The sequence below is a fragment of the Delphinus delphis genome, chromosome 15 (genome assembly GCF_949987515.2).
Source record: "Delphinus delphis chromosome 15, mDelDel1.2, whole genome shotgun sequence".
Lineage (NCBI taxonomy): Eukaryota > Metazoa > Chordata > Mammalia > Artiodactyla > Delphinidae > Delphinus > Delphinus delphis.
In genome coordinates this window covers 66,209,584-66,227,051 of record NC_082697.1, presented here as the reverse complement: position 1 = coordinate 66,227,051, position 17,468 = coordinate 66,209,584, and the positions used below count along the sequence as shown (strand labels likewise).

General features: G+C 39.1%; 1 protein-coding gene across 1 annotated transcript in view; it reads left to right on the top strand.

The window, feature by feature from the left end:
- The window catches only part of DNAH3 (dynein axonemal heavy chain 3), a 188,767-nt gene that overhangs the window by 21,698 nt on the left and 149,601 nt on the right, over positions 1–17,468 (top strand). Inside the window, exons 11-13 of the mRNA XM_060033062.1 lie at positions 1,899–2,035; positions 4,737–4,842; positions 5,034–5,212. Of these exons, the coding sequence (XP_059889045.1) occupies positions 1,899–2,035; positions 4,737–4,842; positions 5,034–5,212 (422 nt within the window). The remainder of the gene's footprint in view (positions 1–1,898; positions 2,036–4,736; positions 4,843–5,033; positions 5,213–17,468) is intronic.

Sequence of the window (17,468 nt, the reverse complement as noted above, 5' to 3'; positions counted from 1 at the left end):
TTTGGTAACCATAAGTTTGTTTTCTACATCTGTGAGTCTGTTTATATTTCGTAAATAAGTTCACTTGTGTTATATTTTAGGTTCCACATATAAGTGATATCGTATGGTATTTGTCTCTCTCTTTCTGATTTACTTTACTTAGAATAATATTCTCTAGATCCATTCATGTTCCTGCAGCTGGCATTATTTCATTCTTTTTTATGGCTGAGCAATATTCCATTGTGTGTGTGTGTGTGTGTGTGTCTGTGTGTGCCTGTGTGCGTCTGTGTGTGTAGGCCACATTCATCTGTCAGTGGACATTTAGGTTGCTTCCATGTCTTGGCTATTATAAATAGTGCTACTATGAACATTGGGGTGCATGTATCTTTTTGAATTAGACTTTTCTCTGGGTATATGCCCAGGAGTGAGATCGCTGGATCATATGGTAACTATATTTTTAGTTTTTAAGGAACCTCCATACTGTTCTCCATAGTGAGAACCAGCCACATTTAAAATGTTCTTTCGATTGAAGACTTTTCCCAAGAGATAATCCCTTATCCTGCCCACCTATGATCTGTTGCAAGGCCTGAATGCTCCAGTTGTGCTACCCTAAGCCATTTCACTCATATCCTGCTTTCAAACACTGCCTACAGTGTGGCTACAGCAAAGAAGTTGCTTCTCCACTGGTTTAGAAACCTTTGGATTGTCCAAAGAGGGAAGACAAAGATCAGTTGCACTTGCTTTTCCCCCTTTCTAAATCAGTGCGTTTTCATCAGCGGCATATAACTCATAACTCAGTAAAGCCCTCTGAAGAGTCTTTTCTTAGACGGATCACTAAAATCTTTCTTAGTAGGGAGAGCAGTGGAAGGCAATGGGTCCCCAACAAGGACTTGCAGCTTGCATGAGTCATGCAACTGAGAACATTCTCAGAGATACACATGTGCCATTAAGAAGTTGGAGTGTTGAATTCTCAGGAAAAATACTTTTTGTGCCTCAGATCATAACGACATAGCTTTTTCTCCTGAACTGAGAGAAGAATCTAGTACATCTCTCCCTTTCTTCAGATGAGAAAACTAAAGTCCAGAGAAAGTAGCTTACCTAAGGTCACATAGTCAGCTAGCGGCAGAGTTTGAGTTGGAACCCATGCCTCTAGTAGCTTTTCATTAGAGAGGCAAGTGTTTGGTGGTGGGGAGGGGTACCACTGTAGTATTTATTCACTCACACGATGTTTATGTGCACTTACTATGTGCCAAGCTCTGGTTAGGCCCTTCACAATAGTGAAGAAGTCAGATACAATCCAGACCCTCATGGTATTTATATCCCAGGACAAACCTAGAATAGCTCATTACACATTCATTTAATTGCAATTATGTTGAGTGCCAAGTGGGATAAATTTAGAATGTGAACTTTAAGCAGGGAAACCTAACATCCACTGGGGGCCCAGGGGGGACTCTCTAAGGACATGAGAGTTGAAAGGAGCAAGAATTTGAAAGATGAGTAATCCAAGAAGAGGAAGAGGAGAGAGAATAGAGGTAAAGGGAACAGTGGGGTGATTCCAGCACCATCTGAGAAGAGACAGAGTTGAAATGCAGCTGATGTCTCTGGAAATGAGTGCATTGCAGGAGACTTTACATTTTGGTGTCATCTTCTTTCTTGTGTCTTGTGGATGTCTTGTGACATTTAAACGTCGTTTCAGGACTTCCCTGGCAGTCCAGTGGTTAAGACTTTGCCTTCCAGTGCAGGGGGTGTGAGTTTGATCCCTGGTCAGGGAGCTAAGATTCCCACATGCCTCATGGCCAAAAAACCAAAAAACATAAACGGAAGCAATATTGTAACAAATTCAATAAAGACTTTGAAAATGGTCCACATCAAAAAATAAATCTTTAAAAAAAAAAATAAAAGTGGTTTCTCCTCTTTAGGTAGAATCTATCCTGTTCCCAGAGTTGAAAGGATATAATCTGATTCTTGGAACTGTTAATGCTGATGAAAAACTGGTTTCTGACTTTGTGGATCAAACTTTCGAGGTATTTCAGAAAAATCAAGTTGGCCCCTACAAGTAAGTTGGTTTAGTTGTAACTTAGCCATTGGCATTGGTTTAGAGTTCCTAACTGTCATCAAATAAACAATCCCTGTTCATACATACCTGAAAGAATAAGAATAGCCAATGTTTACTTACATCAGTGTTACTATTTAGCCCTATTTGCAGATATGGAAACCATAACTTATCAGCAAATAGATAGGAGAGCCACAATTCAAATAACAGGTTCACCTCTATTATATGAAAGCCATGACACCAGACAGGTTCTGGCATTTAGAAATTCATGGATTTTAACCAGTGGGCAGGCACCAGTTCCTCCCACCAGGAAGCCTGCACAAGCCCCTGGACCAACCTGACTCACCAGGGCGCAGACACCAGAAACAAGAGGAACTACAGTCCTGCAGCCTGCAGAACAGAGACCACAAACACAGAAAGTTAGACAAAATGAGATGGCAGAGGACTATATTCCAGACAAAGGAAGAAGATAAAACCCCAGAAGAACAACTAAGTGAAGTAGAAATAAGCAATCTACCTGGAAAAGAATTCAGAGTAATGATAGTGAAGATGATCCAAGGTCTCAGAAACAGAATGGAGGTACAGACTGAGAAGATACAAGAAATCTTTAACAAGGAGCTAGAAGATTTAAAGAACAAACAAACAGAGATGAACAATAGAATAACTGAAATGAAAAATACAGTAGAAGGAATCAATGGCAGAATAAATGAGGCAGAAGAATGAATAAGTGAGCTGGAAGACAGATCAATTGGTGGAAATCACTGCTGCGGAACAGAATAAAGAAAAAAGAATGAAAAGAAATGAGGACAGTCTCAGAGACCTCTGGGACACCATTAAATGCACCAATATTTGCATTGTAGGAGTCCCAGAAGGAGAAGAGAGAGAAAAAGGGCCTGGGAAAATATTTGAAGAGATAATAGCTGAAAACTTCCCTAACATGGGAAAGGAAACACTCACTCAATTCCAGGAAGTGCAGAGAGTCCCATACAGGACAAACCCAAGGAGAAACACATATTAATCAAATTGACAAAAATTTAAAACAAAGAGAAAATATTAAAAGCAACAACTAACATACAAGGGAACCCCCTACAGTTATCAGCTGATTTTTCAGCAGAAACTTTGCAGGCCAGAAGTGAGTGGCATGATATATTTAAAGTGTTGAAAAGGAAAAACCTACAACCAAGAATACTCTACCCAGCAAGGCTCTCGTTGAGACTCGACGGAGAAATCAAAAGCTTTACAGACAAGCAAAAGCTGAGAGAATTCAGCACCACCAAACCAGCTTTACAACAAATACTAAAGGAACTTCTCTAGGTGGAAAAGAAAAGCCCACAACCAGAAACAATAAAATTACGAAAGGGAAAGCTCACTGGTAGAGGCAAACATACAATAAAGGTAGGAAATCATCCACACACAAATATGATGTCACAAATATGATGTCAAAACCAGCAATCATGAGAAGAGGAGACTACAAGTGCAAGATATTGGAAATACATTTGAAATTAAGAGACCAGCAACTTAAAACAATCTTGTATGTATATATGTATATATGTGTGTGTGTATATCTATATATAGACTGCTATGTCAAAACCTCATGGTCACTGCAAACCAAAAATGTACAATAGATACAAAAAAGGAAAAGCAATCCAAACACAACCCTAAAGATAGTCATCAAATCACAAAAGAAGAGAACAAAAGAGGAAGGGAAGCAAGAAGACTAGACCAGAAAATTCTGCATTATGAGGGGCTGTCCTGTGTATGGTAGGATGTTTAGCAGCATCCCTGGCTTCTACCTGTTAGTAGGACGCTCCCTGGTTTTGACAACCCAAAATGTCTTCAGACATGGCCAAATGTCCCCTGGGGGCAAAATTACCCCCAGCTGAGGACTGCTGCTAATCTATTCTGAAAACCACGGCCTCAGATTTGAAAGCTCTGCCCTCGTGAATTTAATCTGGTGTCATCTGTTTGAAACCCCTGTTTACCCTGTTGTTGATTCTTATACATATAGTTTGTTTTTCTGTACTGACAGTTCCATGAGCTTCTCCTTGTATCTCAGTTTCAGAGTCTCTGAAGTGTTAGCCAGCTCTTGGAAGTATACTCCTGGGCCCCACAAAGTTAATTCTGTTTACTCCATGTCATCTTTATTTTAATTCAAACTTATTTTAAGTCAGAGCATCCCCCAAACATCCTCCAATTTGGGGGAAATCTGTCCAGCCATTTCTGCCTTATCTGACAACAGACGGAGGGAAACTTAATTCTATTCAATAGACTTTAGGTTCACTAGTTACAAATTTTCATCTTAAAATTTAGATGTAGAACTTTAGAACCGGAAGGAGGGGTAGGAAGTAATGTTTATTGCACATTTACTGTACGTTAGGCATAGTATTAATTGCTTTAAATATATATTATTACAGCTTTTTTACATATATAACCAGTGAGCTGTTATCATTTCCACTTAAAATTAAGGACACTGATCTTTGAAAAAGAGAAATATCTTGTCTAAGTTCATGCAGCTAGGAAGTAGCAAAATTGGAATTTGAAGCTAAAGTTCTGAATTCCCAGTTCCCTCTACTTTGCCACGTTATATTCCTCTTTCGTGATTTGGGCTGGTTTTTATGATATTATCTCTTCATTTGCCACTCTGACTAATCTGATCTGGTGACCTGTGTTTGTATGTTTGATTTTATGCTCTTCAATATGGAAGGTACTTAAATGTATACAAGAAGTATCATGACTTATTGGATAACACTGCAGAGCAAAACATCACTGCGTTCCTGAAAGAAAATCATGAAATTGAGGATTTTGTGATGGTAGGAGATGCCACTTGACATTTCGTATCTTGGTTACATGTGCTACAGGCAATCCATTGAGTAGTCAGTGTGTTTCATTAGTATATATACTATGCTCAATATTGTACTATATTGGCTGGAGGGTGAGACTTGGGGGCAAATGCATAGAGGCTAGAGGCAAATTAATCTACTGAATCTACTCTCTTCTACAGAAGATCAATAGCATAAAAAAGCGGAGAAATGAAATTGCATCCATGCACATTACCGTGCCTTTGGCCATGTTCTGCCTTGACACCATGACCCTAAATTATGATCTCTGTGAGCGAGCCCAAAATCTTAAAGACCATCTGATTCAATTCCAAGTGGATGTAAACCGGGACACCAACACCAGGTATTATTGTTTCATGCAGAGAAATAGCAATGATAATTGGCATGAATGGGAGAATGGAAAAGTGGACAGAACTTGCACCTTCCAGCAATGACCAGATTGAACTTCCATTTCACGTTGTTTCTGCACAAAGTGACGGTTGCAGGGAATCAGGTTCAGGCTAGAAGGTGAACAGTTAGGAGAGAACTACCTGGGTCTTGGAGTAGGAAGGTGGAAAGCATCCTGAGGCAGTTCATCGCTGATCCTTCAGCCTTTGCTTCCTTGCAGGCAACTTCAGAGAGAAATTACTTGACTGTCTGAGGTCACAGGCTCTCTCACTGGCCATCTAGCAGTGAAGACACAGCGTGATTACAGGCAGCCCTTAGAATCTCTTCTATACAGACTTCTACTGTCTGGGTCTGGGGATTCTGTCATTCAATGTGAAACTCTATATTGTGCCTTCATTTTACTGATGAGTATTTATTAAAGACGTTTTTGGTTGTAAGGGATAGGAGGCCAGACTAATGTAAAACAAGGCTAATGTAAAACAAGGAATTTGGGGCTCACATGTTGGAAAGTTTAGGAGTTCCTAGCTTCAGGCCCTCAACACTACAATTAGAATGCAGTCTTCCTCCCTCTACTTGACTGTCCTCTGTGTCAGCTCTGTTCTCTGAGAGATTCTCTCCAGTTTGTGGGCCCCAGCAGCTCCAGACGTACATCCTCCCAGGTTTCCATCCACGGGAAAAAATGGTTTCCCTTTTTTCCAACACTGTGGCACTGGCTGGTTTGGCACTGGCCTGACTTGGGTTGTTTGGGCAACAGCAAGGCAAACACCATAGCCAAGCGGATGGTTTAGATTTGGGTAGTGTTCTCATCTCTAAACCATGAGAACCAAGAAAGAGAAGGATGGGGTACCCCAAGAAGGCTTAGGCTGTGGTTAACAGAAAAGGGAATGATGCTAAGAGGCTGGGACAGCAACTATCTGCTACTCTGTTTCTATTTGAATGTTACAAAATGGTTAGCCCATGTTATTTTAGCTCTCTTCCTCAGAGAGCTTTAAACTATAGACTAAAATGATTTAGTACTAATAACCACTATTAAATTGTTATATAGTATATTATTCATATACATGTAGATAAATATGTTTAGCATTTTATAGCTCTTTTAAGGTTTACAAACTGCATATCAGAAACTCATTAGGAAATTAATTATGATAATAGCTACCATTTTTCCAGCACATGTTGTAGTCCAAGCACTGTGTAAGTGTTCTGAACATTCAGGATCTAATCAGGTCTTTACACCAACCGTAAGAAGTTGTTCATTATTCTCTCCATTATGTTGATGAAGAAACTGAGACTCCAAAAGGTCAGCGAGTGGCATATCCAGGGCTTAACCTAGTTCATTTTGACTCCAAATTAATGCTTTCCACCACTGCACTCAACTCTCACTGGGTAACGAAATGGTGGGGTTCCTGGTTTGGGAGCCAGAAGGCTTGGTTTTGAATCCAAGACCTTCTGTTTGCTAGCTTGTGTCCCCTGGCTTCACCTCTTGGATCTTCAGTTCCTTTGCCTATAGAATAAACATTTGGGACTAGGGCAGTAAAATGTTTTCAGCCTTCAGACTACTAGGACACTTTCCTTTGGAAAGTTTGAGCATCAAGCAATTTTTTTTTCTTAAACATTTGTTCCTGTCAAATCAAAGCAACATAGTGCCTTGGTTGGTCAGTGCTTTCTTTCTCATCAAAATAAATGTACAATTTCCTTTGGCCTTTTTAATATAAATGAAAGTTAGGGTCCCATTACAAACCTGGGGATTTCTAAGGACCCAGAAACTCCAGGTTAGTAATTGAGTTCTGAAGTTTCTTTCTACCTTAAAAATAGTGATTCTGACTCATTTGGTCTTCTCAGCCACCCCATGAGGTAGGTAAAACATATATAAGACACCCTACTGAATGGAGAGAGAAAAACTAACTTGTCTGATTAGGTGAGTTTGAGTCTTCTGAACCCTTGCTACTTCATTGTCCTGTAATTGCTGAGTGGAGTACCTTCCTGTTTCCAGTGATTAGGTGTGCCCTAGAAAGGGGTGCTCTGGTCATATAGGCAGGGGGCACCTTGGAGTGCATTGGTAAGAAAGTGGGCATGCCATCCATTTCCACTACAGGTACAAGGTCTAAAGTTGCTAGAACAATGACCTGAAATATTGACCAGAAACACAAGGCCCTGAGTTAGAGATATAAGAAATTATCCCTCTGGTCTAGCTGTTTGTTTCCTTCAGGGTAGGAAATCTTGTCCAAACAGTGACAACAAGGTAGAGAGAGGCTGTAGATTGATGCAAAATGTATTGGTCTCCCTTATGGCATACCCTACACCAGAAAGAGAGTGGTCCTGTGCTTACAGGACACCTGGACCTTTATATTTTAAATGATATTATAAGTACGTGTAGAAGACAGTATTTCTTTTTTTTTTTTTTAACATCTTTATTGGGGTATAATTGCTTTACAATGGTGTGTTAGTTTCTGCTTTATAACAAAGTGAATCAGTCATACATATATGTTCCCGTATGTCTTCCCTCTTGCGTCTCCCTCCCTCCCACCCTCCCTATCCCACCCCTCCAGGCTGAAGACAGTATTTCTTGTCCTTAGTTTATTCCTAGATATTGCTAAGGTGTTATGTTGGTCCAATTGTTAATGTCGTCAACCCATATTCAGGACTTTTTAGAGGGTCTAGTAGTTAATGGGTATAAAGGAAAAACTCAATTCCGTCTACCTCCTGAGTACGGAAAATCCAGTTCTTCTCTACTGTGTCTTTTCTGTGTGTCTCCTATATATTTTTTTATTGGAGTATAATTGCTTTACAATGTTGTCTTAGTTTCTGCTGTACAAAAAATTGAATCGGCTGTATGTACACATATATCCCCTCCCTCTTGGACCTGCCTTCCATCGCCCCCATCCCACCCATCGAGGTCATCACAGAGCACTGAGCTGAGCTCCCCATGCTATACCGCAGGTTCCCACTAGCTATCTGTTTTACACATGGTAGTGTATTTATGTCAAACCTAATCTCCCAATTCATCCCACCCTGCCCTGCCCCCCCGTGTCCACATGTCCATGCTCTACATCTGCATCTCTATTCCTGCCGTGGAAATAGGTTCATCTGTACTATTTTTCTAGATTTCACATACATGCATTAATACATGATATTTGTCTTTCTCTTTGTGACTTACTTCACTCTGTATGACAGACTCTAGGTCCATTCATATCTCTACAAATGACCCAATTTCATTGCTTTTTAGGCCTGAGAGATATTCCATTGTATATATGTACCACATCTTCATTATCTATTCATCTGTCAATGGACATCTAGGTTGCTTCCATGACCTGGCTATTGCAAATAGTACTGCAGTGAACATTGGGGTACATGTGTCTTTCTGAATTATGGTTTTCTCTGGGTATATGCACAGTAGTGGGATTGCTGGGTCATATGGTAATTCTGTTTTTACTGTTTTAAGGAACCTGCATACTGTTCTCCATAGTGGCTGTATCAATTTACATTCCCACCAACAGTGCAAGAGGGTTCCTTTTTCTCCACACCATCTCCAGCATTTATTGTTTGTAGATTTTTTGATGATGGCCATTCTGACTGGTGTGAGGTGATACCTCATTGTAGTTTTGATTTGCATTTCTCTAATGATTAATGATGTTGAACATTCTTTCATGTGTTTATAGGCAGTCTGTATATCTTCTTTGGAGAAATGTCTATTTAGGGCTTCCACCCATTTTTTGATTGGGTTGTTTGTTTTTTTGATATTGAGCTAAGTGAACTGTTTGTATATTTTGGAGATTAATCCTTTGACCATTGCTTTGATTGCAGATATTTTCTCCCATTCTAAGGATTGTCTTTTCATCTTGATTATGGCTTCCTTTGCTGAGCAAAAGCTTTTAAGTTTCATTAGGTCCCATTTGTTTATTTTTGTTTATATTTTTATTACTTTAGGAGGTGGGTCAAAAAAGATCTTGCTGTGATTTATGTCAGAGTGTTCCTCTCATGTTTTCCTCTAAGAGTTTTATAGTGTCCGGTCTTACATTTAGGTCTTTAACCCATTTTGAATTTATTTTTGTGTATGGTGTTAGTGAGTGTTCTAATTTCATTCTTTTACAAGTAGCTGTCCAGTTTTCCCGGCACCACTTATTGAAGAGACTTTCTTTTCTTCATTGTATATCCTTGCCTCCTTTGTCATAGATCAGTTGACCATATGTGCGTGGGTTTATCTCTGGGCTTTCTATCCTGTTCCATTGATCTGTATTTCTGTTTTTGTACCAGTACCATACTGGCTTGATTACTGTAGCTTTGTAGTATAGTCCAAAGTCAGAGAACCTGATTCCTCCAGCTCTGTTTTTCTTTCTCAAAATTGCTTTGGCTATTCGGGGTCTTTTGTGTTTCCATACAAATTGTAAGATTTTTTGTACTAATTCTGTGAGAAATGCCATTGGTAATTTGATAGGGATTGCATTGAGTCTGTAGATTGCTTTGGGTAATATATTCATTTTCACAATATTAATTCTTCCTATCCAAGAACATGGTATATCTCTCCATCTGTTTGTGTCATCTTTGATTTCTTTCATCAGTGTTTTATAGTTTTCGGTGTACAGGTCTTTTGCCTCCTTAAGTAGGTTTATTCCTAGGTATTTTATTCTTTTATATTCTTTTTGATGTATTGGTAAATGGGATTGTTTCCTTAATCTCTCTTTCTGATCTTTCGTTGTTAGTGTATAGGAATGCAAGAGATTTCTGTCCATAAATTTTGTATCCTGCAACTTTACCAAATTCATTGATTAGCTCTAGTAGTTTTCTGGTGGCATCTTTAGGATTTTCTATGTATAGTATCATGTCATCTGCAAACAGTGACAGTTTTACTTCTTCTTTTCCAATCTGTATTCCTTTTATTTCTTTTTGTTCTCTGGATGCCATGGCTAAGACTTCCAAAGCTACGTTGAATAATAGTGGTGAGAGTGGACATCCTTGTCTTGTGCCAGATCTTAGAGGAAATGCTTTCAGTTTTTCACCATTGAGAATGACGTTTGCTGTGGGTTTGTCGTATATGGCCTTCATTATGTTGAGGTAGGTTCCCTCTGTGCCCACTTTCTGGAGAGTTTTTAATCATAAATGGGTGTTGAATTTTGTCAAAAGCTTTTTCTGCATCTTTTGAGATGATCATATGGTTTTTATTCTTCAATTTGTTAATATGGTGTATCACATTGATTGATTTGCGTATATTGAAGAATCCTTGCATTCCTGGGACAAATCCCACTTGATCATGGTGTATGATCCTTTTAATATGCTGTTGCATTTGGTTTGCTGGTATTTTGTTGAGGACTTTTGCATGTATATTCATCAGTGATATTTGTCTGTAATTATCAATTTTTGTGGTATTTTTGTCTGGTTTTGTTATCATGGTGATGGTGGCCTTGTAAAACAAGTTTGGGCGTGTTCCTTCCTCTGCAATTTTTTTGTAAGAGTTTGAGAAAGATGGATGTGAACTCTTCTCTAAATGTTTGATAGAATTCACCTGTGAAGCCTTCTGGTCCTGGACTTTTGTTTGTTGGAAGATTTTCAATCACAGTTTCTATTTCGTTACTTGTGATTGGTCTGTTCATATTTTCTATTTCTTCCTGGTTCAGTCTTGGAATGTTGTATCTTTCCAAGCATTTGTCCATTTCTTCCAGGTTGTCCATTTTATTGGCATAGATTTGCTTGTACTAGTCTCTTATGATCCTTTGTATTTCTGCAGTGTCAGTTGTAATTTCCCCTTTTTCATTTCTAATTTTAATGATTTGAGTCCTCTCCCTTTTTTTATTGATAAGTCTGGGGAAAGATTTATCAATTTTGTTTATGTTCTCAAAGAACCAGCTTTTAGTTTCATTGATCTTTGCTATTGTTTTCTTCATTTCTTTTCATTTATTTCTGCTCTGATCTTTATGATTTCTTTCCTTCTACTAACTTTGGGTTTTCTTTGTTCTTTTTTGTCTGGTTGCTTTAGGTGTAAGTTTAGATTGTTTATTTGAGATGTTTCTTGTTTCTTGAGGTGAGATTGAATTGCTATAAGCTTCCCTCTTAGAACTGCTTTTGCTGCGTCCCATAGGTTTTGGGTCATTGTGTTTTCATTGTCATTTGTTCCTATGTATTATTTATTTTCTCTATGATTTCTTCAGTGACCTCTTGGTTATTTAGCAGCGCACTGTTTAGCCTCCATGTGTTCGTGTTTTTTACAGTTTTTTTCCTTTAGTTGATTTCAAATCTGATAGCATTGTGGTCAGAAAAGATGCTTGATACAATTTCAATTTTCTTAAATTTAGCAAGGCTTGATTTGTGTCCCAAGATATGATCTACCTTGGAGAATGTTCCGTTTACACTTGAGAAGAATGTGCATTCTTCCGCTTTTGGGTGGAATGTCCTATAAATATCAATTAAATCTATCTGGTCTATTGTGTCATTTAAAGCTTGTTTCCTTATTTATTTTCTGTCTGGATGATCTATCCCTTTGTGTAAGTGGGGTTTTAAAGTCCCCCACTATATTTGTGTTACTTTCGATTTCCCCTTTTATGGCTGTTAGCATTTACCTTATGTATTGAGGTACTCCTATGTTAGGTGCATAAGTATTTATGATTGTTATATCTTTTTGGATTGATCCCTTGATCATTATATAGTGTCCTTCCTTATCTCTTGTAACAGTCTTCATTTTATCTGATATGACTATTGCTACTCCAGCTTTCTTTTGATTTCCATTTGCATGGAATATCTGTTTTCATCCCCTCACTTTCAGTCTGTATGTGTCCCTAGGTCTGAAGGGGATCTCTTGTGGACAGCATATATATGGGTCTTGTTTTTGTATACATTCAGCCAGTCTGTGTCTTTTGGTTGGAGCATTTAATCCATTTACATTCAACATAATTATCAATATGTATGTTCCTATTACCATTTTCTGAATTGTTTTGCATTTGTTTTTGTGGATCTTTTTCTTTTCTTGTGTTTCCTGCCTAGAGAAGTTCCTTTAGCATTTATTGTAAAGCTGGTTTGGTGGTGCTGAATTCTCTTAACTTTTTCTTGTCTGTAAAACTTCTGATTTCTCTGTCAAATCTAAATGAGATCCTTGTGGGTTAGCGTAATCTTTGTTGTAGGTTTTTCCCTTTCATATAAATATATCCTGCCACTCCCTTCTGACCTGCAGAGTTTCAGCTGAAAAATCAGCTGATAACCTTATGGGGATTCCCTTGTATGCTATATTTAGCTTTTTCCTTGCTGCTTTTAGTATTTTTTCCTTGAATTTATTTTTTGTTAGTTTGATTAATATGTGTCTTGCTATGTTTCTCCTAGGGTTTATCCTATATGGGACTCTCTGCGCTTCCTGGACTTGGGTGGCTATTTCCCTTCGCATGTTAGGGAACTTTTCAACTATAATCTCTTCAAATATTTTTTCAGACCGTTTCTCTTTCTCTTCTGCTTCTGGGACCCCTTTAATTTGAATGTTGGTGCATTGTTAAATGTTGTCCCAGAGGTCTCTGAGACTGTCCTCAATTCTTTTCATTCTTTTATCTTAATTCTGCTCCTTGGCAGTTATTTCCACCATTCTACCTTGAAGCTCACTTATCCATTCTTCTGCCTCAGTTATTCTGCTATTGATTCCCTCTAGAGTATTTTTAATTTCAGTTATTGTGTTGTTCATCACTGTTTGTTTGTTCTTTAGTTCTTTTAGGTCTTTGTTAAACATTTCTTGTATTTTCTTGATCCGTGCCTCCATTCTATTTCCAAAATTTTGGATTTTCTTTACTATCATTACTCTGAATTCTTTTTCAGGTAGGTTGCTTATTTCCTTTTCATTTATCTGGGATTGTGAGTTTTTACCTTGCTCCTTCATCTCTAACATATTTTTTTGTCATCTCATGTTTTTTCGATGGTTGGGTCTGTGTTCCTGTCTTACTAGTTGTTTGGCCTGAGACCTCCAGCACTGGAGTTTCCAGGTAGTTGGGTGGAGCCGGGTCTTGGTGCTGAGATGAGGACCTCTGGGAGACCTCACTCTGATGAATATTCCCTGGGGTCTGAGGTTCTCTATCAGTCGAGCAGTTTGGACTTGGCACTCCCACCACAGGAGCTCAGGCCCGACCCTTGGACTGGGAGCCAAGATCCTGCAAGCTCTGTGGCACAGGAGAAAAGAAAAAACAAGGAAGAACAATAACAAAGAATAAAAAAGAATATAAAATTAGAAAAATTTTAAAATCTATTAGAAAAAAATAAAACTGTAAATGAAACAACAACAATGTAAAACAGGGTTCAAGATGGTGGAGTAGAAGGACGTGCGCTCCCTCCCTCTTGTGAGAGCACCAGAATCACAGCTCACTGCTGAACAATCATCAACAGGAGGATACTGGGTCTCACCAAAAAAGATAGCCCACATCCAAAGACAAAGCAGAAGCTGCCATGAGATGGCAGGAGGTGTGCACTCACAATAAAATCAAATCCCATAACCATTGGGTAGGTGGCTCACAAACTAGAGAACAATTATACCACAGAAGTCCACCCACTGGATTGAAGGTTCTGAGCCCAACGTCAGGCTACCCAACCTGAGGGTCCAGATATGGGAGGAGGAATTCCCAAGAATCAGACGTTGAAGGCTAGCAGGATTTGATTGCAGGACTTTGACAGGACTGGAGGAAACAGAGACTCCACTCTTGGAGGACACACACAAAGTAGTGTGCGCATCAATACCCAGGGGGAAGGTGCAGTGACCCCATAGGAGATTGAACCAGACCTACCTGTTAGTGTTGGAGGGTCTTCTGCAGAGGCGGGGGGTGGCTGTGGCTCACCACAGAGACAAGGACACTGGCAGCAGAAGTTCTGGGAAGTACTCCTTAGTGTGAGCCCTCCTGGAGTCAGCCATTAACCCCACCAAGAGCCTGTAGGCTCCAGTGCCGGTTGTCTCAGGCCAAACAACCAAGAGGGAGGAAACTCAGCCCCACCCATCAGCAGACAAGTGGATTAAAGTTTTACTGCTCTGCCCGCCAGAGCAACACCCAGCTCTGCCCACCACCAGTCCCTCCCATCAGGAAGCTTGCACAAGCCTCTTAGATAGCCTCATCCACCAGAGGGCAGACAGCAGAAGCAAGAAGAACAACAATCCTGCAGCCTGTGGAACGAAAACCACATTCACAGAAAGATAGACAACATGAAAAGGCAGAGGGATATGTACCAGATGAAGGAACAAGATAAAACCCCAGAAAAACAACTAAATGAAGTAGAGATAGGCAACCTTCCAGAAAAAGAATTCAGAATAATGATAGTGAAGATGATCCAGGACCTCGGAAAAAGAATAGAGGCGAAGATTGAGTAGATGCAAGACCTGTTTAACAAAGACCTAGAAGAATTAAAGAACAAACACCTAGAAGAATTAAAGAACAAACAAACAGAGATGAACAATATAATAACTGAAATGAAAAATAAAGTAGAAGGAATCAATAGCAGAATAACTGAGGCAGAAGAATGGATACGTGACCTGGAAGACAGAATGGTGCAATTCACTGCTGTGGAACAAAATAAAGAAAAAAGAATGAAAAGAGCCTAAGAGACCTCTGGGACAACATTAAATGCACCCAAATTCACATTATAGGGGTCCCAGAAGGAGAAGAGAGAGAGAAAGGACCCGAGAAAATATTTGAAGAGATTATAGTCGAAAAGTTCCCTAACATGGGAAAGGAAATAGCCACCCACGTCCAGGAAGCACAGAGAGTCCCATACAGGATAAACCCAAGGAGAAACACGCCAAGACACATAGTAATCAAACTGGCAAAAATTAAAGACAAAGAAAAATTACCGAAAGCAGCAAGGGAAAAATGACAAATAACATACAAGGGAACTCCCATAAGGTTAACAGCTGATTTCTCAGCAGAAACTCTACAAGCCAGAAAGGATTGGCATGATATACTTAAAGTGATGAAAGGGAAGAACCTACAACCAAGATTACTCTACCCAGCAAGAATCTCATTCAGATTCGATGGAGAAATCAAAAGCTTTAGAGACAAGCAAAAGCTAAGAGAATTCAGCACCACAAACCAGCTCTACAACAAATGCTAAAGGAACTTCTCTAAGTGGGAAACACAAGAGAAGAGAATGACCTACAAAGACAAACCCAAAAGAATTCAGAAAATGGTAATAGGAACATACATATTGATAATTACCTCAAATGTGAATGGATTAAATGCTCCAACCAAAAGGCAGAGGTTTGCTGAATGGATACAAAAACAAGACCCATATATATGCTGTGTACAGGAGACCCACTTCAGACCTAGGGACTCATACAGACTGAAAGTGAGGGGATGGAAAAAGATATTCCGTGCAAAGGGAAAGCAAAAGAAATCTGGAGTAGGAATACTCATATCAGATAAAATAGACTTTAAAATAATGTTACAAGAGACAAGGAAGGATACTAATGATCAAGGGATCAATCCAAGAAGAAGATATAAGAATCATATTTGCACCCAACATAGGAGCACCTCAATACATAAGGCAAATGCTAACAACTATAAAAGGAAGCTGACAGTAACACACTAATACTGGGGGATTTTAACACCTCACTTACACCGAGGGACAGATCATCTGGACAGAAAATTAATAAGGAAACATAAGCTTTAAATGACACAATAGACCAGATAGATTTAATTGATATTTATAGGACATTCCATCTGAAAACAGCAGACTACACTTTCTTCTCAAGTGCACACAGAACATTCTCCAGGATAGATCACATCTTGGGTCACAAATCAAGCCTCAGTAAATTTAAGAAAATTGAAATCATATCAAGCATCTTTTCTGACCACAATTCTGTGAGATTAGAAATGAATTACAGGGCAAAAAAACATAAAAAACACAAACACATAGAGGCTAAACAATATGTTACTAAATAACCAAGCGATCACTGAAGAAATCAAAGGGGAAATCAAAAAATACCTAGAAACAAATGACAAAACATGACGGCTCACAACTTATGGGATGCAGCAAAAGCAGTTCAGAGGGAAGTTTATAGCAATACAATCCTACCTCAACAAACAAGAAACATCTCAAATAAACAATCTTACCTTACACCTAAAGTGACTAGAGAAACAAGAACAAACAAAACCCAAAGTTAGTAGAAGGAAAGAAATCATAAAGATCAGAGCAGAAATAAATGAAAGAGAAACAAAGAAAACAATAGCAAAGATCAATAAAACTAAAAGCTGGTTCTTTGAGAAGATAAACAATATTGATAAACCTTTAGCCAGACTCATCAAGACAAAGAGGGAGAGGACTCAAATCAATAACATTAGAAATGAAAAAGGAGAAGTTACAGCAGACACCGCAGAAATACAAAGCATCTTGAGACTACTAGAAGCAAATCTATGCCAATAAAATGGATAACCTGGAAGAAACGGACAAATTCTTAGAAAGGTATAATCTTCCAAGACTGAACCAGGAAGAAATAGAAAATATGAACAGACCAATCACAAGTAATGAAATTGAAACTGTATTAAAATCTTCCAACAAACAGGGCTTCCCTGGTGGCACAGTGTTGAGAGTCTGCCTGCCGATGCAGTGGACTCGGGTTCATGCCCCGGTCTGGGAAGATCCCACATGCCGCGGAGCAGCTGCCCCCGTGAGCCATGGCCGCTGAGCCTGCGCGTCTGGAGCCTGTGCTCCGCAACGGGAGAGGGCAGAACAGTGAGGGGCCGTGTACCACAAAAAAAAAAAAAAAAATCTTCCAACAAACAAAAGTCCAGGACCAGATGGCTTCACAGGTGAATTCTGCCAAACATTTAGAGAGAGCTAACACCCATCCTTCTCAAACTCTTCCAAAAAATTTCAGAGGAAGGAACACTCCCAAACTCATTCTACAAGGCCACCCGTCACCTTGATACCAAAACCAGACAAAGATACTACAAAAAAATATAATTACAGACAAATATCACTGATGAATATAGATGCAAAAATCCTCAAGAGAAAACTAGTAAACAGAAGCCAACAGCACCTTAAAAGGATCATAAACCATGATCAAGTGGGATTTATCCCAGGGATGCAAGGATTCTTCCATATATGCAAATCAATCAATGTGATACACGATATTAACAAATTGAAGAATAAAAACCATATGATCATCTCAATAGATGCAGAAAAACTTTTGAGAAAATTCAACACCCATTTATGATCAAAAACTCTCCAGAAAGTGGGCATAAAGGGAACCTACCTCAACATAATAAAGG